This window comes from Epargyreus clarus, unplaced genomic scaffold (genome assembly GCF_041222505.1).
Source record: "Epargyreus clarus isolate Ecla_fem2 unplaced genomic scaffold, WU_Ecla_fem_2.2 ptg000005l, whole genome shotgun sequence".
Classification (NCBI taxonomy): Eukaryota; Metazoa; Arthropoda; class Insecta; order Lepidoptera; family Hesperiidae; genus Epargyreus; species Epargyreus clarus.
The window spans coordinates 3,007,871-3,031,983 of record NW_027332213.1 but is presented as its reverse complement, the minus strand read 5'-3'; the positions used below and the strand labels follow the sequence as shown (position 1 = coordinate 3,031,983).

The 24,113-nt window shown below is 37.8% G+C and overlaps 2 protein-coding genes across 3 annotated transcripts; one reads left to right on the top strand and one right to left on the bottom strand.

The window, feature by feature from the left end:
- Positions 1-1,030: 1,030 nt before the first annotated feature.
- On the top strand, positions 1,031-8,214 carry LOC140757743 (uncharacterized). Its single transcript, XM_073093620.1, has 5 exons — positions 1,031-1,157; positions 3,802-3,964; positions 5,696-5,904; positions 6,925-7,179; positions 7,642-8,214. Exons 1-5 carry the CDS (start codon positions 1,130-1,132, stop codon positions 7,824-7,826), a joined length of 840 nt encoding a protein of 279 aa, XP_072949721.1. The 5' UTR covers positions 1,031-1,129; the 3' UTR covers positions 7,827-8,214.
- Positions 8,215-8,477: 263 nt separating this feature from the next.
- On the bottom strand, positions 8,478-20,469 carry LOC140757942 (uncharacterized). Of its 2 annotated transcripts, none has more exons than XM_073093859.1 (22): positions 20,436-20,469; positions 19,592-19,726; positions 19,193-19,362; positions 18,735-18,852; positions 18,238-18,362; positions 17,673-17,879; positions 17,375-17,473; positions 16,923-17,219; positions 16,329-16,796; positions 15,821-15,982; positions 15,444-15,641; positions 15,002-15,146; positions 14,284-14,544; positions 13,929-14,062; positions 13,345-13,614; positions 12,924-13,139; positions 12,185-12,473; positions 11,777-11,962; positions 11,327-11,548; positions 10,692-10,864; positions 10,059-10,280; positions 8,478-9,739 (listed from the first exon to the last, which is right to left on the bottom strand). In XM_073093859.1, the coding sequence occupies exons 2-22, from the start codon at positions 19,602-19,604 to the stop codon at positions 9,593-9,595; spliced, it is 4,122 nt and encodes a 1,373-aa protein (XP_072949960.1). In that variant the 5' UTR covers positions 19,605-19,726; positions 20,436-20,469; the 3' UTR covers positions 8,478-9,592. The 2 variants fall into 2 exon arrangements, with proteins under 2 accessions (XP_072949960.1, XP_072949961.1); XM_073093860.1 differs by lacking the exon at positions 20,436-20,469 and adding an exon at positions 19,980-20,015.
- Between the last annotated feature and the right edge of the window lie 3,644 nt (positions 20,470-24,113).

The following is a 24,113-nucleotide window of genomic DNA, read 5'->3' as shown; positions in this document are numbered from 1 at the left end:
AAAAATAAATATGGCTATCATGATGAAAGGGAACTCTAGGGTGTGTCTAGACTAAACTACTCGACCTCTAGTGCGAGGCACGTGTCCTCCCTATCTGTGATAGTGGCCGATCTTCACCCACGTGATCGTGTTACAGTTACCTTGATATCGCTACACTTGATACCATATCTCGTTTCACAATCTGTAGACTGCTTTCGGTACTGTACCCAGGACTAGTTCAAAACAATATTTTACAATAACATTTACATTGAAATAGGTGCCTATAAATAAATATAAATAATTTGATTCTGATTTCGTAAAACTTGCTATTGACTAAAAACTGTTAGAGCTACGATGCAATTACCTGTAAAAAAATATACTCAGTCTCACTGAAGTTTACAGTTCTAAAAACAAATTGATAATGCATATAATAATTATTTAAAAATTCATTACAAAACTTAAAATCTAAAATAATCGAATGCTTAATCGGATATCGAACCTGGATCCCTAACGTAGCGGATCAGTAAGGCAACAAAAATTTTCACGGATATTTTAGCATTAAGACTACGAAAAATATTTCGAAAATAAATATTTTTCGTAAACTTATCTTTAGCCTGTTTACCTTATGTGTAATATTGCATCCTCACGTTTATGTACCAAATTGTGCCAAGCAAATTAAGCCAAACATTTACAGGTGTAAAATGTGTTTGCGACAAGTGCCGAGCGTTGGCAAATCCAATAAATGAAAACTGTCATAATCATTATTTGAATATGCCTTAATAAATAACTGAAAATAATAGGAATGAAATAAAGTCTAGAGACAAGGTAAGTGTAAGTTCTCATAGTTCGAAAACTAATGAAAATTTATTTTTCTTTTGCATCATGCACAAACTTAGGTATACTTTTTCATCAGACTGTTAGTACGAATCATTTGTATATGTAGCAAAATCTTCTAATCAGAAATCCGATTTAGATCCCAGGAGATTTGTATGCGCGTAAGCAACTAAATACAAACAATCACTTGAAATTGAAGTTGAATCCGTCATTGCGTCGCGGACCCTCGTACAAACAACACGTTTATCAACATTAACATTTTGTTAAGCATCGTAAATAGTTTCTGTGTTTCTGTGAATCGTTGTGAACCGGAACCATGAAGGCTGTCGGCATTGTAATGTTAAGTGAGTTTTGTTTTTCTTAATAAAATAATAATTGATTGTTACGCATGATTTGGTAGATGCATTTCCTATTGAGGTAGAGTTCTAGATATATATAATTGTAAACATTAACATGGTTTTGTTATAGACGTTTCTAAGTACTTTTACGTTTAATGTTATTAAATATTTAATGGTTCCTACAAATAATTACTTTAGCTGGCTCGTATAAATATAGTACCTACTGTCTTTTGCCCGCTCTGTGGCCTAAGAGGCTTGATATTTCAGACTTTGTTTGGCTTATAATCGTAGACTTACATATATTCTTATCAGAAATGTCATAGGCTATATTTAACTAAACTTTCTTAAGCAATTCACATACTAGTATATCTTTTCAGTTTTACGTAGCCTAGTTTTTTTTTAATTAGAGATTCTGTGAAAATACTACAATTCAAATACCTGTTTGTCTCTAATTTCGATATAATTAATAATTAGTAATTAGTATTTAACTTTCATAGCACATATACGCTTAGAGTAATAAATTGATCTCAGATAGTTCTAAGATTTCCGTAAGATGAGATACGTTTGGGAAGTCGTTATTTTTTTTGATAATTTCAATTAAATAACCATTAAATTGTATTCCTGAAATCCTGGAGGGTAGGTACCAGTACCTACTGTCTTCACAAAACTCAAACATAAATAGGTACATGATATGAGTATCATTGTAATCATAATTAGAACATACAAATACTGTTAATTCTAATTTCTTTACAAATGGCCTGAATAAATAATGTTAGACATAACATATGATTGGATTATATACATACCTATGTAATAAAAAATATTTTTCTGCTCCGCGATAAACTTAATCCGTGAGGTTATTAATGATAACCTGACCTAATGGACATAACCGTTACATCAAACGGAAATCACCGACATTCACTACTGTAGCACTTGACAATATGAAAATTTAGTGGACAGTTTTTTTTTATTTTGGAGCTTGCTATGCACCTGATGGTAGATGGATGGGTATCCTGCCACCGAAATGAGAACAGTTTCACGCTAGAAGTATGTGTCAACATAATATATTTGATAAATTAATATAAAGTGCTAGTTAAATGCCTATCAAATATACGTAATCATCATTATTACTGTGTATACAACTCTGTTGAAAGTTAATTCACTGCTACAATTTTTCGAGAAGTTTTGTATGGAAAAAAGCGTAACATATCCATAAAAAATAAATAAATCCATTAATGTATTGTGCATTTGCATCTTACATTTCCATCTGTTATTAGGCTTCCATCTGTTTCCTTACCCAAAGGGTATAATCGGAAATCTATTACTAAGCCTCCGCTGTCTGTCCATCTGTCGGAGGGCTCTATCTATGAAACCGTAATAGATAGACACTTCATTTTTTTTACAGAATATAACGGGGGCCGCTATAACAAATACTAATAATAAAAATAAAACTTAAAAAAAGTGGAGGTCAACATACAAAAAAACGCAATTTTTCGGCGTTTTTCTAATAAAATAAAATAACTGAAAATCTGTTGGCACGGAAACCCTCCGTGTACGTTCACTTGGCGAATTATTTATGTTAAGTCATGTTAAGTGGTCGCTATAATCCATATACATACATCTGCTTACAGAATTAAATAGAAATGGATATGGCATGGCGCGCGACCTCTGCATGATTACAAAAACCAATAAAACATGTCGAGATAAGTCCAGCATGTCTAACAGGTCACGAAAGAGATTGTGAAGCAATTTTCACGTCAGTCTATAATAAACGGTTCCATAGCCCTGGGTTATGTAAATTAAACGATTCAAACGATTAAGATAATTACTTGTAGGTATAATACTAGTTTACGCATGCGGCTACACCCGAATACATCCATGAATGTGTTTTTAATTAAATAAAAAGGAGGTTCCTATTTTTTCGCGAAGAGTTATAGTATTTTTCAACCCGCTAAACCAGATTTTTTCAAGTTAAATAAACTCTTGAATATAGGCGTAAAAGGATATGAAAAAAATAATTATTGTTAGTTGTATATTTCGATCATTTCGATGTCACCATTTCAATAAAAAGACATTTTGAAATCTTATATTATTTTGTTACACTACAAACTATATTACAAACATATTTATTTATGTATATTTACACGGTATGTACATTCACGCATTATATATTGTACGGTTACGGTGTAATTGAATAAACGCGATAATTTTATTACAACCGTAAGCAAATAGTGAAATTAATTAATGCGTGATCGATGTATACTTGATTGAGTGACCTCCGTGCTTCTAAAGACCTATAATTGTGGGATCCGAATGCTGCAACATTTTGTAATAATTTTTGAATTAAGTATACTCTTCAGGTTTAAATATATACAGTAAATTATATGAGTACATCCTATTACCACATAAACTGACACATGATTATCTATAAAATCTATATTTTAATTTCATTTTACTACAATACACAGGTACATTTATACATACAATTTAATTAACATAATTTATGCATATATATACCATGAATAATTTTCATTTGTATTTTTTTCGACTTTTGTTTAAGTTTAACTTTTTTATTTCTTGTGTATATTGTATATGTATATATCAATAGTTATGATTTGTACCTTTAATTTCATTTACCTTCTATTTGCAGTGTTTGGTACAGTAATGGCCGACCTAGCCGGCGAGTGCGACATGGTGGGCTTCTACCAAGAGCTTGGCTGCACGGCGCTACCTAACGTGGACAACAGCACTACCTGTCCTGAGGCCTTCAGCTGTCCTGATCTCCACCCAGACCCAGCTGTTTGTTACTTCAAGTTAGATACTTTAAATATATTAACTTATTTATATTTGATGTGGTAAGGGAGACATGTGTTGCAACTTGGTCCTGAAGGCCTGTCTGTGAAGGGATCTGTTAGCAAGGCAAAGTCCACAGTAAAATAGGTACCCGTAAAGGTAGCAACGATATGTAGCCACTCTCAGGTAAGAATCTAATCTTATAGGATTGATTATAAAAATGCACATAAATAATTTTTGGACTGGATCTAAAATATCTGGTCTTTAATTTTGGAACCAAAATTATACACAAAATCCCATTGAAACCGATTTAGCCTTACTTAAAAATCATTTTAATTAATACCTATTTTATTGTGGACGGTGCCTGGCTACGTCATAACATAAAATAACTTGCCTATCAAGGTATATAAGTAGTTGTTTTTAACTTTAATCCTTCGATCAACAATACCGTAATAATTCGTATTCTTGATCTAAGCTTTAATCAGAGCGAGGTTACTTAGAAAACTATACGCTAGGACAACTACGCACTCGTAACTAGAAACAGGTAGATGACATACGTAAGACATGCTCTGAATAGAATCAAGTAAGGTCCTAACGCTTTCTACACTCATATGTCCACAATAGAGTTCTCCATGTTGTACATATGTGTGCCTAAAAACCAAGGAATCATAAACAAAAACAGAAATCCTAATTCATAATTTTGATATCTGCTTAGCCGGGGATCGAACCCGGCAACATGTAGATGTTGACATGTAGGTGTCAGATATATACGATGGTCAGAATGATTACAAAAAAAACTCGTTACTATGACTAATATTCGCAACTTCGATACATAAAGTTATTAACAGAACATTGACCTCAAAAATCGCACTTACCAATAATTGGATAAATAAACATTTAACCAAAAACAATGAAGTTATACCATTGATTAACATAACTCTCTACTTTACATAACCGCATTTTCGTCAAGGCTTTTGTCAATATTGAGTTCACAAAAAGTGGGCGGAATAACCTTATTTAAGACAATATCTTAACCTTGCTGACTTTTTGCATGACCAGTCCTCTATCAGATGTATTATTGGAAATTAGTCATGCGTACATCTATTAATAGTCGGCGATTATCATCATTATCATTATCCGTTTTGGGAGACGTCAATTGAAAAGATCGGAAGTTGCGATTACAAGCGATTAGAGGACAAAGCACGTTACCTTGCAGTTATATCGAATTCTGCTAAACGTGTGTACGAGTGTTAAGAGTAATAGATAGACAAGGTTTTAGAAACAATTATTTTAACTTACACGAAGCATTCAAACTTTCTCAAGGATAACATGATAATCGCTGCTCTTAGGGACTCAAAACGGTAAAATCCAGTGTGTAACATTGATTTGATCTCTGAAGGCAATGGCAGCTGCCTTCTTTGGCCTTTCATAAACAATAAGTACTCTTCATATACATTCTCATTCTCATAGTTCACACAGTTTTGCACAGTCAAGGAGCTTCAGGATAAAAATATAGTATGTTATATAGAAATACAACTTTGTGATAATATTTTAAATCAACCCATAGTTTACTTACAAGTAACTTGTTTACACACAAACACGAAGCAAATGTAATAAAACAATAATCTAGACACGCGGTATCGTGTCATACAAGTTCTCACATATTAACACCAGTTAATACTTACCCTACTTTTTGATAAATTTCCGATATATTTTACAAAAACTAAAATTCATATCTACCCTCATTCCAGAGGCGCCCGCTACTCGGACCGCTCGCTGATCCCGCAGTCGCTCATCAACAACCCGTGCTCGCAGGCGTGCTCGTGCAGCGTGACGTCACTCGGGCCGCAGTTCGATTGCGCGGCCGTCGACTGCGTGGAGGTCTTCGACACAGATATACAGCAGCAATGTACTTACACCTATGAATTGGACTCGTGTTGCAGTACTGGCACTGTTTGTGGTAGGTGGAGTTGTTTTTACACGTCTTTACGTAATGGGATTGGTACACACAGTTAAGTAGTTAGTTCCGCTCATGGTTGCCTGTAATCAACTCCAATTAAAATTGGAGTCCTATTAGATGTCAACTCCAAAGACTCATTATGAATACCTTCTCATAATGCCCTGTTCAATATATAGGTAATACACCTGGGGGCCTACTGCCACCTCTTAAATCAATATTAGTTTAATCATACATAATATCTTTTAAATAACCCAAACATCCTGATAATCGAAACACAATTGGTTTAATCACCCCATTAGATGTCATGAGTGTGATTAGTGGGAAACAATGGATCATTGGCACCGTTTTCCGGTCAGATCGTTACTTGGTATTCTTAAGGAACTGGGCTATTGTTTAGTTATGGATGCTATCGTGTGATCGATGATATCATCCGCTTGGGGATTAATTTCGAAAGGTGTTTTGATGCAACAGACTGTAATACAATTTTAATAATACTTTTTGTACCATAATAGCTACGTAATTGTGTAAAAGTGGTCGTATTCCATCTGGTACTAAATGGTTACTTCAATTTATTTTTGGTTTTAAGGCGTCGGTGTCTGATTTATTTTAATATAATAGTAGCAAACGAGCAGTCCACCTGACGATAAGTGGCCGCTGCTGTCCTTGGAAAACTCTAATCCTAGATAAGAAAGCCCTACTTGCAGTCGGCCCCAGATAACAGCTGAGGACTAAGTTGTAACGCCTGAGATAAGTGTGTCTTCCCTACCACACCCTTATTTTACCACCTTTCCCTTACCCACTTAGAAAAGGATGTGGGCAGTAAAGCCTTCGGAGTCGAACCACGAAGAGTTGTAGCACCTTGAACTGGCCTCACAACTCAATTTGGTGGTAATGACTTCCATGAACATCAAAGATGACTCACAATCAAGTTAACTGCATACTCGATATCTACCTAAATTTTATAAAAAAAAAGACAAAAGATACTGTTTTAAAATTGATATTACAAACTGTTTTGTTCAGGTAAGGACGCGATAGCCAAGCTACAAACCTGCGAAGTGGACGGCAAAGCTTACAAAGAGGGTGAATCCTTCGAACCCAAGAATACGCGGAAGACGTGCGTCTGTACCGCCCAGTGGAACGGCTCCATCGACGACCCGAGCTACTGCAGGGACATCAACTGCGGCATCGAGATCCACTTCCAGAACAAGATCTGGCAGAACTGCGCCCCTGTCTTCGCTGGGAACAGACGCAGTTGCCCCATCGCTTTCAATTGCCGTAAGTAATAAAGATGAAGTTAATTGTTACTTGCTTTAACGCTGAAAGTAGTTATCCTGAAGCAATCGTTTGTATATTTGAGACTTTTGAAGAAAGATATTAAGGGTGCTTAAAGTCTACCGACGCGGACTTGGCCCAGGCAGTGGACTATGACTTAAGCTCCTCCTACTCTGTAGGGTGCCTACACGCCAATGGATCGATCAATGTTATCTGTAATTTAATGGTCGATTCTGACATCGACTGATCATGTTGATCTACAATAGATCAAAGAGCGTTCGTGATAACATCGTAAAACATTTTAACTTATTGTTCATATAGCCTGTATTTTTCATCAGACCTAAACATTGTTCTGTAGTTCCCACTTAAGTAGTGCCCCCTGCTTAGTAATAGCAACGCGGGCTGTAACTTAATATTAAAATTAATTAATTCAAGTACCTATGTAATTGTTATGTATTGTTACAGCTTCCAGTAAGACAAAAATCATCCGAGGCCTGAACCTACGTACCGTGAACGCACAGTGCCAGTTCGGCAACGCGACGCTTGCTGTTGGAGACGAGGTCACGGTGGAGGAACAGTGCACCAAGTGTACTTGTGATGTACCGCCTTTCGTGTCCTGCACCAAGAAGAACAGCTGTGATGATCAGTGAGAACAATGAACAAGAACAACTTGGTAAATGAGAAAAAAGAACAACAACAACAGAAAAAGCTAGTTGATTTACAAACTTGGTAAAGACGTGTTTTGGCAAAAGAATGAGTATGAAGCACTCCCAAGGGGTAATAAAAATATAGCTACGAAAATTTAAGCGTAAAAGAGTGTAATTATATCGTGAATTTTAAAAGTAATTTTTAAATTATGAAAATTTTGCATATAGTTCGTATGTTGTAAAGTTTTTCATATGAGACTGGATTATTGTTTGGTAGTGTCAAATATAATGTATTAATCTATATAAATAAGTACATACATCAAAAGTTAATAGAACTAAATAAATTAGATACTGGTGCCGCAATTCTTACACCAGCATTTTATAATGTAGCATTGCTGTGTTATTAAAAAGCCGTGGATAAGTCAAATTTGCTTTTATGGGAGTCTTTTCATACAGTTTTAACATTTCTGTGAATGACTTCAGGCAGGATTCCTGGCTAAAAGAGTTCATGTGTAATAGTGACCACTTAACATCAGGTGCACAGGTATTTTAAGTAGTATCGAGCGTACAATGACATTCAAATATATTAAGAATTATTATAACATTTGAGTTCAATGCGTTTGAAGCAAATGTAAGGACAAATAAAACACAAAATACACAAAATATATTTATTGAGATTACAAATGGAAATAAAATTGTAAATATTTTAACATTTAAGAAGTTTACTGATATTTAAGTAACTACTACAGATAAGTACTTATTTTATAAGTGAGACCTACTCCTTAAGATTTTAAGGATCCTAATATTACGTATGGCATCTACATATTTACAATTATGTACAAAACACAGCCTTAAGAGGACCTTTGGTAAATACAATAAATTAACGTTGTGACGACTTAGCCTACGTATATAACTACAAGTTTAAGTACTTATGTTAGTAATAAAGTATAGTTAAGTATTATACGTTTAAGTAAAATAAATTTTATTTAACTAAAGCTGTTTGTCATATATTAACCTTGTATGTTAATTAATACTGCACTAAATCTATTTTTTGGCATCGAACACTAAATCTAATTACTTAGACATTTTAGAACTAAATTCTTTATTGGCTAGCAGGCTAGCTGGCTGCTTTAAAAATAGAAAATAAATGTAAAAAAAATATAAAATTTCTTATAAACTAAGTAGGATATATGTTTTATAAGTACTACAGGTTTATATAATCTTAAGTAAATAGGTAACTTGTTCAAAGTACTAACATAATATTTTTTATATTGCACTTAAGTATATCACAAATTAACTTTTGGGCAGTAAATTAATACTTTTACAATCACTGGAATTGTTAAAGTTTGAAGTATAAACTAATACAAGGATATGCAATTGTTGTATTCTTTCAATATAAAAAGATAGTTGACAATGTAAAAACAAACCTCAAAGATCAAAACTAAATAATGAATTTGATATCCTGGGTGTGCGCCCTTGGCTCCTTTAATACGAATGAGAACAGAAAAGGTCTTTCCATTATAAATCCATATTGCATTTGGTGATATTGCAAACATGAGTTTACAAAGTATGACAATTTTAGCACAAAAAAATTAATGATCCACATAACAGAAAATTCGATCGATCGTTCGTACGATTAAATGGATTTCGATCAATTGAAGATAAGTGAAGAAGCAAAATAAAACCCAACACAAAATATGCATCGATCGATATCGGTCAAACGTTTCGTAGTTTTTTAAGTTGTGTGTGATTTGATTGGATTTTAAGCTTTAGCGAAAGCATGCCAATCCCACTTCAATTTTGAACATCTGGTTGGGTCTTCCGATGTCCCTCACAGATACATCCAGCAGAGGCAATCTTCCAGATTTGTCAGTCTCGTACTGAATTATTGTCTTGGCCCATTCCTGTTTCTTGTACTGTAAAACATACATATTTATCATATTAAAAGAAGATATACGATATATTATGTTGAACTGACCAATATATTTCATGCCAGAATTTGAATACTTAAATTGTATTATTTTCCAAAAATGAGATGTAAGTACTTAAATAAATTATTTTGTTGCTTCACACCTTTACCAATTTATAGTATGAGATGCAAAGGTTTAACAATAATTTATTCATGGTTAACAGGTTAACAGGGATACTGAAAATTTTGAGAATTTGGAAAAATAAAGAGTTTATATAAATAAGGTAAATACTGTATGACTTACTACGGTTATATTGATAACTCACCTGACACTCATCCAACAAAGCCTTGTATCTCAGTCTGTTGTTAGCCTTCGGTAAGATCTCAGCGTCGTTGTATGCCAACAGTTTCAACCCGTGTCGGTAGTTACGGGAGGCGGGGTCGTAGTAGCCGACCGTGTTGCGGCAGTGCAGGGTTATGTTCTGCACCGCTTTGACGGAGAGGAGTTGAAGGTATGTGAGCTGGGTGTGGTCCGCTTTGTACGAGATCTGGAAGGAAATTGGCAGTAACTGGTAAGTAAGGTTTTTGAATAGAAATAGCTAACGATTAAGTATATCGTTCATCTAATTTACAACAGACACCGTTACCATCAGATCAATCAACTCCAAAATGAAATAGAGTAATATGTGAAAGCGCCACATAGCTGTCTTTGAAGACTACGTTTGAAAATCTCATATACGTGTAACTTATTTGGCTAATAAACCCTTTAAAACAAAACCTCCTCCTTTTCAAAGTCAGTTAATAAGAATACTGTTCCTGTAATATGATAGAAAATATTTTGATAGTCATAAAAAAACCTAAATCGCAGAATGTTCCAGCCACACCAAATAAACTACGAGTAGTACTCTTGGCTAGTCCAATAATATTCCAATCATTTAATGTAAAGGATCTGAACTCACCGAAAAACCGTTATCCATTTCACTCAACCAAGCTTCGCTATCTTTGCCGTTGTACGAAATTTCCTGTGATTCCATTGGCTTGGGAAACACGCAGCTTGCCCCAGTCGTCATGTCGCAGTGGACCAGGATGGCGTCGTTCATGTCACCACCGTTCGGATCTATCCAGTACTGGCCTGGAAATGTCAGCAACATGTTAGAGGACAACAATGAACCGATACACTTAGAAGCAATAATTCTATTAAAACTAATTGGGTAAATCTATATCCTGCTATGGACATCCGAAGATTTATGAATTGAGGAATATTAGGTAACCACAAAAATTGTATTTTAACGATTGTATAAAAAATGCTACCAGGTAAACCATTTCATGACGAAAAGAGACCTTCATCTGACAAATGTTCATAAAAGGGCATAACTAAAAGTAATGTGTATAAGTAAGTATTGCACTCGTATTGTTCCTTAAAACGTTGTGGAGGCAACTGATCTTGGACACGAAGAAGATTGAATTTTGCGTTGATCTCATAAATACTCTCTGTATATATATTTTAATATCTATTAAAGATTAGATTTATTGAATAAATTAAAATCTTTAGGTTCTCTGAGTGTACGAGTATTTCCATCAAGTAACAACATACCGCTTGTAAAATCTGGATGGTGATACTGAATATCCCCACAGGTTTTGGCTGGAGCTTCCTTAGAGCCATCTGGTTTGAGGAATTTGTCCAGAGACACTTTGAGTCGTTCGTACGCCTTCATCACGATTTCCTTCCTCTCGGCGGCTGACATGTCTTCCTTGAAGAATCTAGGAGGCATTATGCTAGGGTCATCGCCCATAGGATCGGGGCCTTTCACTGAACCTAAAATTAAATTAAATATTATTTATACAGTGTCTAGCTTTCTTTTTATTTTATCTTTGGAATTCCGGAATCTGTCAAATTGCGTTTAATGTTAATGTTAATGTAATAATTAATCATTGACAAGGGCAAATATACCTAGGCAGTAGAATATGAGAGAATAGGCAGTAGAATCACATTCATCAATTTTTAACTTAATAAGTAGGTAGATAAATATATTTCTTGTTTTACCTTGTTGTAACATAGCAGCGATAGCAGCAGCGTCATATGCGAGACCTTCTCCCGGTGGTCCTGGAGGGCCAGGAGGTCCAGCGGGGCCTGGAGTGCCGTGTCTGCCAGCGTCCCCTGGTGGGCCCCGACCACCGGGCGGCCCTATTGGACCTTGCGGACCAGGACTTCCGTCACGGCCAGGTGAACCTGATGGAAAGTATAGAATAAGATTTAACCCAGAAAATGAAGGAATAACCCATAAAAATAATCAATCCTATATAAAAGGTCTTTTAGCGAAACTTAAGAATCGTTGAATTTCGTTAATTTTTTTGTCGATTTTTTGTATATTTAAATGATTAATAGAAAATAAAGGTATCCAATTTTCTTAATAAATAGCAACAATAGAAGTAAAAAATGTTCCCATTTTACCTCTCGGTCCAGCATCCCCATCTTTGCCTGGCGGTCCCATGGGTCCAGGCAGTCCTCTCTCTCCTAATCGGCCAGGCGCACCGACCATACCAGGTAACCCTGGCAACCCAGCGTGACCTTTAGCCCCATCAGCTCCTGCTTCACCACGTTCTCCCTTCGCACCGTCCAATCCGGGAGGCCCTTGCTTCCCTGATGGCCCTTGAGGTCCATCCACTCCGGGAGGTCCAGACTCTCCTCTAGGTCCTCTTTCTCCAGCAGGTCCAGGTGGACCCGCTGAGCCTGGCTGACCCTGTTACAATTAAATTATATTAAAATTAGGTTAACATTTTATTTTTTAAAGATAGATGAGACAAAATGATTTGATGGCTGCTATAATAATAGGTATAATTAACATACATAAAAAATAAATAGGACGGACAATATTTAACGTCTGTCTCCCACAACTAGATTAGGTGGTCTCTTTTTCCCTTTTTTTTCATAATTATACCTAATGATAAGGCAGACGGGCTACTTGGTGGAAAGCAGTCAACGTCGCCTATGGCCATTTGCTATACCAGAGGAGTCGCCAATGCATCGCCGGCTTTAAAGGAGAGCTCTTCTTGCACCCCTCTTGAAGAGCCCCATATCATAGCGCTTAGGGAATACCTCAGGAGGAAGTTAATTCCACATTTTACGATACATTTTTTCAACTCATCCCCTTTCATTAAAAGTAAAATAAATATGTATATCTTAAACCTACTTGTAATCCAGGTGGACCAGAGGGCCCTGAAACTCCTGGCTGGCCAATAGGTCCCTTGTCGCCTTGCCGTCCAGGTATCCCGGGTTGTCCAAGTTTTCCCGGACGACCCTCAGGCCCTGGCTCTCCCATCGGTCCTGGAGGTCCTTGCAGTCCTGGACTTCCTATAGGTCCAGGGGCCCCATCAGCACCAGGCTTACCGGGAGTTCCGCTCTCACCCTTAAAATATACATAATATGAATCTCTATATTAAACTCACTAAGGTTTTAATGTAAACTTACTTATCCCTAAAATATTGTTGTAACCAGAATAAAAACATTTGCTATTGGTAATTTATATAGTTCTACTCATTTTTTTTTTCTAAAATATCAAAACTATTTATTTTAAACATTTATAATTATGATATAAGACTTCATTTAATTACCTGTGGTCCCCGAGGTCCTTGTGGTCCAGATGGTCCTACTAAGCCCGGCATTCCACTTGGCCCCCTTTCTCCAGCGGGTCCTGTTGGACCAACGGACCCTTGGGGTCCAACTTCACCCTCACTGCCCCTCTCGCCTTTAGGTCCTTCCGGCCCAGGTGCCCCACTAAGACCCTGAGGGCCGGCCGGGCCAGGTCTGCCCGTATCGCCAGTTGCACCTTTAGCACCATGGATGCCTGGTGTTCCCGCTACTCCCGGGCTTCCTTGAGGTCCCTAAAACAGTTAAAATATGAAAGTTTCAAATTGCCTTTTATTTACCGGGATAGCAATAGACATTTAACTTGAGAAAAGCAATTTTTCTTTATGTTATTTCCTCAATAATATAGTTGAGAATATATAGTTGAGAATGACTTCATCTATTTTTTATTATTTTTTACAGTTATAGATACAAACGATATACTGGTAAGTATTGTGAGTATATATATGTATGTATACGAGTATTCGATTAGTGGTAATTTATTCAGATTTTTTATATCTTTATTACAATACCATTTCCACACTATACCTCTTTTATGAAAATAACTTACCTGTGGTCCCATCTCCCCTGGCCGTCCAGGTAAGCCAGCGTGTCCGATATCGCCCTTAGCCCCATGTTCTCCTCGAGCACCCTTGGCGCCTATAGCGCCAGGCAAGCCGCGTAGTCCCATCTCACCAGGCTTGCCTTTAACATTACACCAGACGTACTTTTCATTTGTCATATCGTTATGATTACTACTATAGATGAAATTGTTTTCGTTACGCCACTATACTTACCTATGATCACTTAATCATTGCTGGACATGGATCACTTTGCAATAATAATCTATAGCCTACCAAGATAACCAGATGCGTCCCATTTTTACATAGAAAAATTATTATGTATCATAATAATTTATAAATTACCTGGGCTTCCAGGTGATCCCTGCTGTCCTTTGGCTCCAATATATCCTCTATCTCCCTTCAGCCCAGGCATGCCAGCAACTCCAGGTGGCCCCGGAAGGCCAGGGGAACCTTGCAGGCCCGGCTGACCACGTTCTCCAGTAGATCCTGGAGCACCCGCCTCTCCAGGTACTCCGGGTATACCAGGTTCTCCCCTCTCCGCTGGCTCTCCTGGGGGACCTGTTGGTCCTACAGGACCCTGTGGACCTTGTTCGCCTTGCCGACCTGGAATAAACAGTTTATCAAATTATAAAAATTTACTTTATATCACGGCGTGCGTAAATTGACGTTTTACGCACGCTTCGCGTGCGCAAAACCCCCATTTCCGACCCCGTAATATAAAATTTTATACAACACGCGGACGAAAAATGTTTTTCTGACTCGTGTGATTGCAGTCCTCGCCTGCGGCTCGGCCTGCAAACTCACACTTGTCAGAAAAAAATTTTTCGTCCTCGTATTGTAATGTACTATTAGTTACTTCTCTACATCATATTTTGCACGGTACGGAATCCTTGTTATATGATTTATTATCTAATCAGGTCATAAAACGGATCTTTTATAATAATATTTTTTTATTACTTTTGTATTAAATTATTTTAGAATATTTCCTTTAAAATCTATCTGACAATAAAAAAAATATGGACAAACAAATTTCACCTATAAAAGTATACTTTGGTCTCACCTGGTGGTCCGTCATTGCCCTGAGGCCCTGATGCACCCCTTTCGCCTTTTTCTCCCGGCAACCCGGAAATGCCACGCGGCCCAGGTAAACCCATAGCACCAAGAGGACCAGGGTGACCCTTAACGCCTCTAGGACCTTCTGGACCCTGAATTTTATTACAAATAGTGGTTCACAAATCTCCTTAACGGGAATTTACTAGAATTTATTACCTGAAGCGTAGCCAAATTACTATAAGCATGGACGAAGGAAACATCATGAAAAATGTACGTATTTTAAATCTACATAGTCTTAACTTTTTTATAATATCAAGGCCTATTTTTTCTTTTGTTTTATGTTTTATGTATTTCCCCTTCTGTTATTTCATTTATGTTTCAGTTATCCGAATAAGTAAAATGTTCCTTTCTTTCTTTATTTATTGGGTTGTTAGCTGGAAAATGCTCACCGGAGGGCCGTCAGCTCCTTGAGTGCCAGCTTCGCCTTTCTCTCCAGGTGTTCCTGTCAACCCTGGTAGCCCACGTTCACCAGTGAATCCTCTTTCGCCTCGAGGTCCCGATGGTCCTGGCGGGCCAGCTGGACCAGTAAGGCCTGGTTCACCTTCTTTACCCTGCGAGCCAGGAAGACCTGCTGCTCCTGGCATACCCTATAAACAAGTATTATATTTAAAAAAAAAAGCAGTAATTTGTGTTCAAAGCCATAAAAGTACAAGGCTTTTGCTTTTTGTAAACTTTCACGGTCATAGTTTCCTATTGATACTGTTTTTCCTTCCTGTTAATACTTTGCACAATTATGTATTTGTGATTGTTACAAAACTGCACTTACTGGAAAACCAGTCGGTCCAGGTGGCCCTTGAGGTCCTCTTTCGCCAGCAGGTCCAACGGAGCCTTGTACTCCTTGAATTCCAGGACTTCCATCCCTACCAGCATCCCCTTTGGGTCCAGATGGACCAGGCTGCCCAACTTCGCCATCTTTGCCTGGCTCGCCCTTAAAAGATTTACAATATAAATATGCAAAATTTTATATCCTACTGCAGAAGGGAAATGTTTTTCAAATGATTTCTCATTCTTTGACACGCTCTGCAACCCAAACAGCTTGACGGGTGGATTCATGAGGTGTCGTTGGACTTGTCTAAATTGTGGGAGTGACAATATAGGCTATAATTTTTCTAATAAATTTTATACTTAAAACGTCAGTCATCTGTTCGTAGTAGTACATATATTACGGCTTAAAACTTAATTCTCGAGTATTGTGATACATCGGCAAACATTAAGGTAGGACTTACTCTACTTATTCTATTTGAAGTCAAGTGAAATAAATATATAAAATGTACCTGTAATCCTCTTTCGCCTGGACTACCCATAAGTCCAGGTGTTCCTTGTAAGCCTTGAGGTCCCTGCTCGCCAGGCCTACCATCTGCCCCAGGTATACCTCTCTCGCCGGGCGGCCCAGATTTGCCACTAATACCTGGTCTTCCCACAATACCTCTTTGTCCAGGCAATCCTTGAGGACCAGGTCTACCAGGGTCTCCATAACTTCCTTTAGGACCAGGTAATCCAACACTTCCTCTTTCACCAGGTTGTCCTTTTATACCCATAGGTCCATCAGCACCAGGCATGCCCCTGATTCCTTGCAATCCTCTTTCACCTTGAGGACCCACGTTACCAGCCGGGCCCCTCAATCCTCGTTTACCACGTTTACCCTCCGGACCAACAGTCCCCGGTAGACCTCGTGGGCCTGGGGCCCCTGTTTCACCTCTGATTCCCGCATCGCCTTTAAGTCCTCTTTCACCTGGTTGTCCCTAAAACATTGTAATAGTCATCATAGAAAATATTGATGAATTTATATACTGATACATTTAGGCAACCAGTTAAGGTAAAAACAGATACTCCGATAACATTTTTTAAGAAAAGAAATGAATACTTACAGGCATTCCTTTAATTCCCGGTAATCCAGACTCTCCAGCAACACCAGGCGTGCCTCTAGGACCTGGAAAACCCTGAGGACCAGCAGCACCCGGTTGACCAGCGACTCCCTTATCCCCGGGAATACCATCCCGTCCTGCTAACCCAGGTGCTCCTACATCTCCTGGTTGGCCCGGTCGGCCAGCCTCGCCCCTCGGTCCTTGCATTCCCTGACTGCCTTTAGGCCCCTGTCCTCCTTGTTCGCCTTTGATTCCTGGAGATCCAGGAAAACCAGGTGCACCTGTCTTGCCAACGTTTCCCTGCAAAAATGCAATCAAAAAAAATTTTAGTCCGTAGTACGAGTATGTATGTATTTCAAAACTATGTACGTCATAATAATGTCCTTTTAAAAAAAGCTTTACTAAATTCAAGTTATCTTGTTTCTTGGTACTTTAAGGCGATTTTACAAACATACCATCAATCCTGGTGGTCCAGGAGCTCCATCCACTCCTCGTATTCCTTGTGGCCCTGGAGGACCTTCCCGCCCTCTTTCGCCTCTAGGTCCAAGAGGTCCCTGAAAAAAGTATTAAGTTTTATCATTCAAATGATATCAATTAAGTAATACTTAGACCTTTGAAAAAATACATAAAATTAGTTATAATAACTTCAGTTTTCTGAATATTAAATACATGATCTTATTGTGATGGTATACATATGTATACCGAATATACGATATCTTTCTTTTTGTCATTCAAGTAGCATAATTAACTTACAATAGGTCCTGTAGGTCCCATTGGTCCAGGTAAGCCAGTAGGTCCCTTTTCACCCGGTAAGCCTTGTTCGCCTTTAGCGCCGTCCTTCCCATCAAATCCTCGATGGCCCTTCAACCCTTGAATTCCCGGAATTCCAGGCGTTCCTCGAGGTCCTGGTTGACCAACGGCACCTGCTGGCCCCGGTTCGCCATCTTCTCCTGGAGCACCCTAATTTAAAAATTAAATTAATGCATTTTATGCTTTTGTCTAATATTATAAGTTAGCATGCAACCAACCTGATAGTACAAAAGAAATGCAATTATCCAAGAATAAATAAAATTTTACCCCTGTTTTTAAAACGGAAAAAAAACGTAAAAATATTTTAACAGAATACTGTGAGAAGCTTACAGATTATGACTGATGCTATCAATCATTCATCAAATAATTATAGTTCAGAGTGCTAACAAATGATGTGAACTATTTGGACCTCATCTTTCTAATTGTTTATATTGTAATTCTCTACTCATTTTTGCATCGTCTGTGCTCCACATTTTTCATTGATTTCATGTCACAAATTGAACATTACATCTTTTCCTGGTAATCCTTGTGGTCCTCGTTCCCCTGGTGGTCCAAGAGGACCAGGCATGCCGGGTTCACCGGGCTCTCCCCGCGGTCCTTGGAATCCTTGTGGTCCGGGTGGGCCTTGGGGTCCTAAAATCAGTTTCATCATCAACTCATTATAGTCGCACTGCTGGGAACGGGTCTCCTCTCAGAACCAGAAGGATTAGGCCATAGTCGACCGCGCCGGCCAAGTGCATATTGGTAGACTTTACATAACCCTGATTTTTTTTTATAAATCTCTCAGGTATGCAGGTTTCCTCACGACGCACATAATTTCGAAAAATAAGAGGTGCGTGCCTGGTATTTTAACCTCGGAACCCTCGATCGAGAGGCCGAGTTTCTTAATCACAAGGCAAAATCAGTTTAATTACAATAAATATCTAAAGAAAGTTTAGCGGATTTATAGCTAGTTGGGTACTTAAAAAAACTTTTCTTCAGTTAAGAACTTAAGTAATATAGTACCTGGAATTCCTCGTATCCCTGGCGCCCCGACGGACGCTTGCATGTAATGGTACGGGTCAAACGCTGGACCTTTGTCACCAGCAGATGTCGCAGCTATTTGAGCCAGATATGCATTTACCTAAACAAATTGTCATTGTTAAAATAAATTCAATTTAAAGTAAAACTTCAAGTCAGAGACTTTTTCGCTACACTAGCCGAATTACATAGGTATATTTTCTTTTTATTCAAAAATTAAGAAACACATTATTTAGTTTTTATCAATATAACATTCATTCAATGTAATACCTAATCTATGAAGATTATGTAATTATAAAAATATATCTTGAATTCTTCAAATAACATATTAGCGTTTTTTTGGCATTATAGCATAATATTTTTGTTTAGGTAGTCATGCTTATTAAACGATATTAGGCACAGATAGACTTGAATAAAATCTTAAGATAAATTATTTTTCTTACATCAGGCATGGGTCCAACAGGGCCAGGTATGCCCGGTGCCCCGGGCACGCCGTTGACTCCCGGAATCCCGGGTGGGCCGGATGGGCCATCGTCCCCTGGGGGTCCTTGGACACCCCTAACTGGAGTCGACAGTTGCACTCCTACAGAGTATGGGCGACCGGTGCTTGGATCTATAAAAAAGAAAAATAAAGTGCTTAAATATAATTACATACAACTAAATTTTTATGCGGCTTTTACTCTTTCGGAAAAACATTACCATTTTCGAAAAGCTTTCGTTAACTATGTACAAAAGTGGGTATGGCATGTTTTATGGCATTGTTACTATATTTTTACTTCAATGTTAAAGCAAGCAATAATTGAATTTGATTGAGAGACTGAATTTAGAACCACTGTACTTACTGAAAAGACACATAGGCAGCACGGAGCAGTTGACGCGGCCATTGGAACACTGACATAGGGTACAGTTGTCCCGTTTCCACGTGTCTCCGTCAGACCAGGAACGTCCAATATCGACGCATTTTATTGTAGGTGGTGCTATTACAAATAAACATATTTATGAATGACTTATAAAATTATGTGACGCTTACAAACTTAATATAATTTAATTTACATGTACCGATAACGATAATTGTTTCGTCAGCTTTGAAGAAGAGCTCTTTTCACATCTTTTTTAAAGGCCCCATGTCATAGCGCTCAGGTAATATAGTCAATTAGAATGGTGTGTTAAAATGTTAAATATTTTAACTTAATACATGTTAGGAGTTAAAGAGGTAACGTATTTAAATACCTCGGCTGACTTGCTGAGCAGGTCTTCGATAAACAGGGGGATCTGAAGGGGAAGATTTTTTAAAAAAATACTTTTGTTAATCACTTGCACTCTATTCTACTAAGAAAAGTATTACAGATATCACTAAAATATATTATGTATGTTTTCCGGTCATCACAACCCATGATGACTCGAAGAGGGCAGGTGCCCTCGTTGGCGGCGCCACACTGTAGATATCGAATGTATAAGATTTGTATCTTTATTCCTTATTCTATTATTTTTTGGGAGAGGCTATGTCTTTTTATACCTCCCTCGTTGACAACGCCCTTAATAAATCAGCTAAGCTTAATAAATGATAGTTCAGCCATAAACAATAATCTTCAAATTTGTCAACTCATGTTGCACTTCCATGTCAATAGACAGTACCTATTACTATTCAGAATTTAAAAACCAAGTACTTATAAAATAGAAACTTACTTATAGTTGATCCTCGGAAGTCTCTCTCCGCTATAACAGCTAGAAAGTTTCAAACAAAACACAAAGTTAAACATTTATAAATGGTAACCTATGAAAAATCCAATCGGGATACATTTGATGGAGATCGCTGGCTATTAACTATTAAGAATACTGTCTGCTACTTTGTTTTTTATGTCACCGATCGCTTTGAGATTTTTATAATAAAACTTACGAAATGAAATAAAATATATTTGCGGTAATAGTGGCTACAATAAAATATTCACAATAGTTGCTAGGAATCTCACAATCAGTCATGTCATGGCATGCAAATTGTTATGGTAAGTTATATCAAACAAATATTTAACTTAAATCAATCAGCTATTTGGTTATAAGGGTGACGTTAACAGTGATTCTTACCATTCTCATCCTCCCCAAAGGGATTATAGTCATCATAGTTAACAAGGTCGGGTTCCTGAGCCTGAGGCAGCTGGTCAATCTCCCTGACCGCTTCCGCCAGGTCCTTGCTGGCGGCTGGCAGCACCAGCAGCAGACAGGTGGCTAGGAGACGCCACATGCTGCCTGATGATAAAGAATTATGTGAATGTTTTTTTTTTTTTTTTTTTTTTTTTTTTTTATAATATAGGAGTAGCAGACGAGCATGCAGTCCACCTGATGGTAAGTGGCTACTGCCGCCCATGGACATCTGTGATCAACCCCAGATAGGATTAGATATTCCTACCTGAGGTCGGCCACAGATGCGCCGCTACCCCTGAGGACTAAGCTGGAACGCCTCGGAAAAGTATGTCTCCCTTACCACACCCTTCAAACCGGAACACAGCAGCGCCTAACACTGCTGTTATTAGGTAGAAATAGGTGTGGCGGTGGTGCCGCCGGAGTCGAACCACAAAGGGTTCTACCACCTTTAATCATAAACCTTTAATCACCTTTAATCCTTTTTTTTGTCTTATGATTTCAAGAGCACTAGCATGTAAGTACGAAATTATGTCTGACCAGGTTGTACTTAATATAAATTTGATTGTGATAGATGATGTACAGTATGTAATATCACAGTAGGCTTTTTAAATTATTAATATAATTAAAAAATTTAGAAAGAACTAAATGAACTAAACGGACTAACTAATGAACTTAATTTTACATGAACTACATTTGTAATAACGAGGTACATTTGCAACGCGGAGCGATGATACTAGGTAGTGGTGGCAATGCAGGTGGCGAGGTACTGGTAGAGTAGGGCGCAGAAGATGGAGGAAAATTTGCAATGGGTACCTAGCCCACGCGAGCCGAGCTGCGACCAAGGCTAATTTAAATCAATACGTAGGAAACTTAAATCAATGATGATTATTAAATGTACTTGTTATTCTGGTCTCTTTCTTCCCCTTCGAAAGGTATATAGGATATTCCAACTTAATTCCAGAGTATCAAATGCACAACTCAAGATAGTTTTGAAGTAGACCTGTATTTATATTTAGTCAAAATGCTACACCATTCCACATCAAAATGCACTTGATTGCCTATTTGATACAATCGCATAAAAACATCAATGGAATGCATAGCCTATTTTCAACGTCATTGGAGACCTACTTTCTGAGTGCCTATAAAGAAATTGGGGCACTCCCGTCAGATGTATCACGGCTCAATTACATACGTAGCTGACTCTTCGTCCTAGTAACCTTTGTGCGGCCAACAGCCACATCTATCTGCATAGAGATGACAGCGACAATTGTCGTTAAAATTAGTTTTAGCAACGAATCTATCTGTTTGTTAGACAATTGCTTCTATGAGGTCGGTAGCCACTTTCGTTCATTGGAATTTCGGTTCTCGTATGGTCGTTACTTTCAATTGATTTGAATACGTGTTTTATTGCATACGTTTATTACCGTGACAACTATTATTTATGTGCCGTTTCTACTAGATATCTACTTTATACATGCATTATTGAATTTTATATTTGTAATGTTTCTTTGTGTGGTTAGTTGAGCTCAATAGCGAGTTGATTAGTGCCTCGTAGAATCGCGAATGCATACGGTTACGGTCAAATCTTCCCGATAAGTCTATTTATTTTGACTAAACTACAGTTTTTTCTGACGGGCTTTAATATTCTAAGCTGTCAAATCACTAAGATTTGTTTCTTCATAAGCAAACCGAAATACTGCCACGAGGCAGTAATAGCCGCCTAGTGGTTAAGAAACTCGGCCTCTCGATCGAGGGGTCCGAGGTTCAAATCCCAGGCACGCACATCTGATTTTTCGAAATTATGTGCGTATTAGAAATTAATTATCACTTGCTAAAACGGTAAAGGAAAACATCGTGAGGAAACCTGCGTATTTGAGAGATTATTAAAACGAAAAAAAGAAAATCTCAAAGGTATGTGAAATCTACCAATGCGCACTTGACCAGCGCGGTGGACTATGGTCTAATCCTTCTCATTCTGAAAGGAGACCCGTGCCCAGCAGTGGGGCAATAACGGGTTGATGAACCCGAAATATCCGAATAATACATCCGTAAACAAACCGGAATAAATTCGTAATTAAATACATACCGAAAAACACTTATGCCACGAGGACATTCTAAAGAAGTTGTGGACTCTAGTTATTTCTAATACTGTAACATAAAACAAGTACAAGTTCAGGTTGACAGCTTGATTGATAGAACAATGCAACGCAATCAAATCTCGTTAATATTGATTGTTGTAGCAAATCCTAGCGATCCCATTACGGTTCCTATTAACTGTGCAGCCCTTGACACGGTATTAACTAGTCGATAGGCAATCAAGATCATGGACCATCCTAGATTCTTGAACTATAGCCCGTGGAACAGATATTGATTATACATCTATGTTTGTTTATAATATAGGAGTAGCAGACGAGCATGCACTCCACCTGACGGTAAGTGGCCTCCCATGGACATCTGTAATCAATCCCAGACCGGATTACGTATTCCTACCTGAGGTCGGCCACAGATGCGCCGCTACTCCTGAGGACTAAGCTGGAACACCTCGGAAAAGTATGTCTCCCTTGCCACACCCTTCAAACCAGTACACAGCAGCGCTTATCTCTGCTATTATGCGGCAGAAAGAGGTGTGGTGATGGTGCCGCCGGAGTCGAAACACAAAGGTTCTACCACCTTCATAATCTATCTATTCCTCCAATTATCTCAACTTTTTTGTGAGCTTTAAAACTGTTGAGAAAAGTCCGACGCCTTAAAAGATGGGATAAGTTTTCACTTCGGTATTGAAGTTTTTGAAGAACTTTGCATTTTACTCTGAAAAGCTTTCAGAAACAATCCTTTAATGATGTTTTCCTTCACCATTTAGCAAGTGATAATTAATTTCTAATACGCACATACCTTTTGAAAAATCAGAGGTCCGTGCCTGGGGTTTGAACCTCGGACCCCTCGATCGAGAGGCCGAGTTTGTTAACCACTAGGCTATCGCACAGGGCCCAAGCATTGTTTACTAACTGAGACCTACATTGCTGAATGAAAAATTGATACAAAATGAACTGATTCATTAAAGTTTCAGAACGTCAAGCCTCCTCCGCTACAAAAAGCGTTTCACTAATGAAAGGCGAAATATAACTAAAGCATTCTTCTATAAAGCAAATTGGAATAATTAATATTTTTCTTTTAGATGCATACAATATTTTTTTAAGAAATACTTTAGAAAATAACAAGAATCTC

Excerpts from the sequence above, each read along its gene's own strand:
- LOC140757743 (XM_073093620.1), top strand. The coding sequence starts at position 1,130 with ATGAAGGCTGTCGGCATTGTAATGTTAA. Across the intron at positions 1,158-3,801 it reads TGTCGGCATTGTAATGTTAA|TGTTTGGTACAGTAATGGCC; the intron begins GTGAGTTTTGTT and ends TTCTATTTGCAG. Across the intron at positions 5,905-6,924 it reads CAGTACTGGCACTGTTTGTG|GTAAGGACGCGATAGCCAAG; the intron begins GTAGGTGGAGTT and ends TGTTTTGTTCAG.
- LOC140757942 (XM_073093859.1), bottom strand. Across the intron at positions 10,281-10,691 it reads AAATGGATAACGGTTTTTCG|ATCTCGTACAAAGCGGACCA; the intron begins GTGAGTTCAGAT and ends ATTTCCTTCCAG. Across the intron at positions 9,740-10,058 it reads CTTTGTTGGATGAGTGTCAG|TACAAGAAACAGGAATGGGC; the intron begins GTGAGTTATCAA and ends TATGTTTTACAG.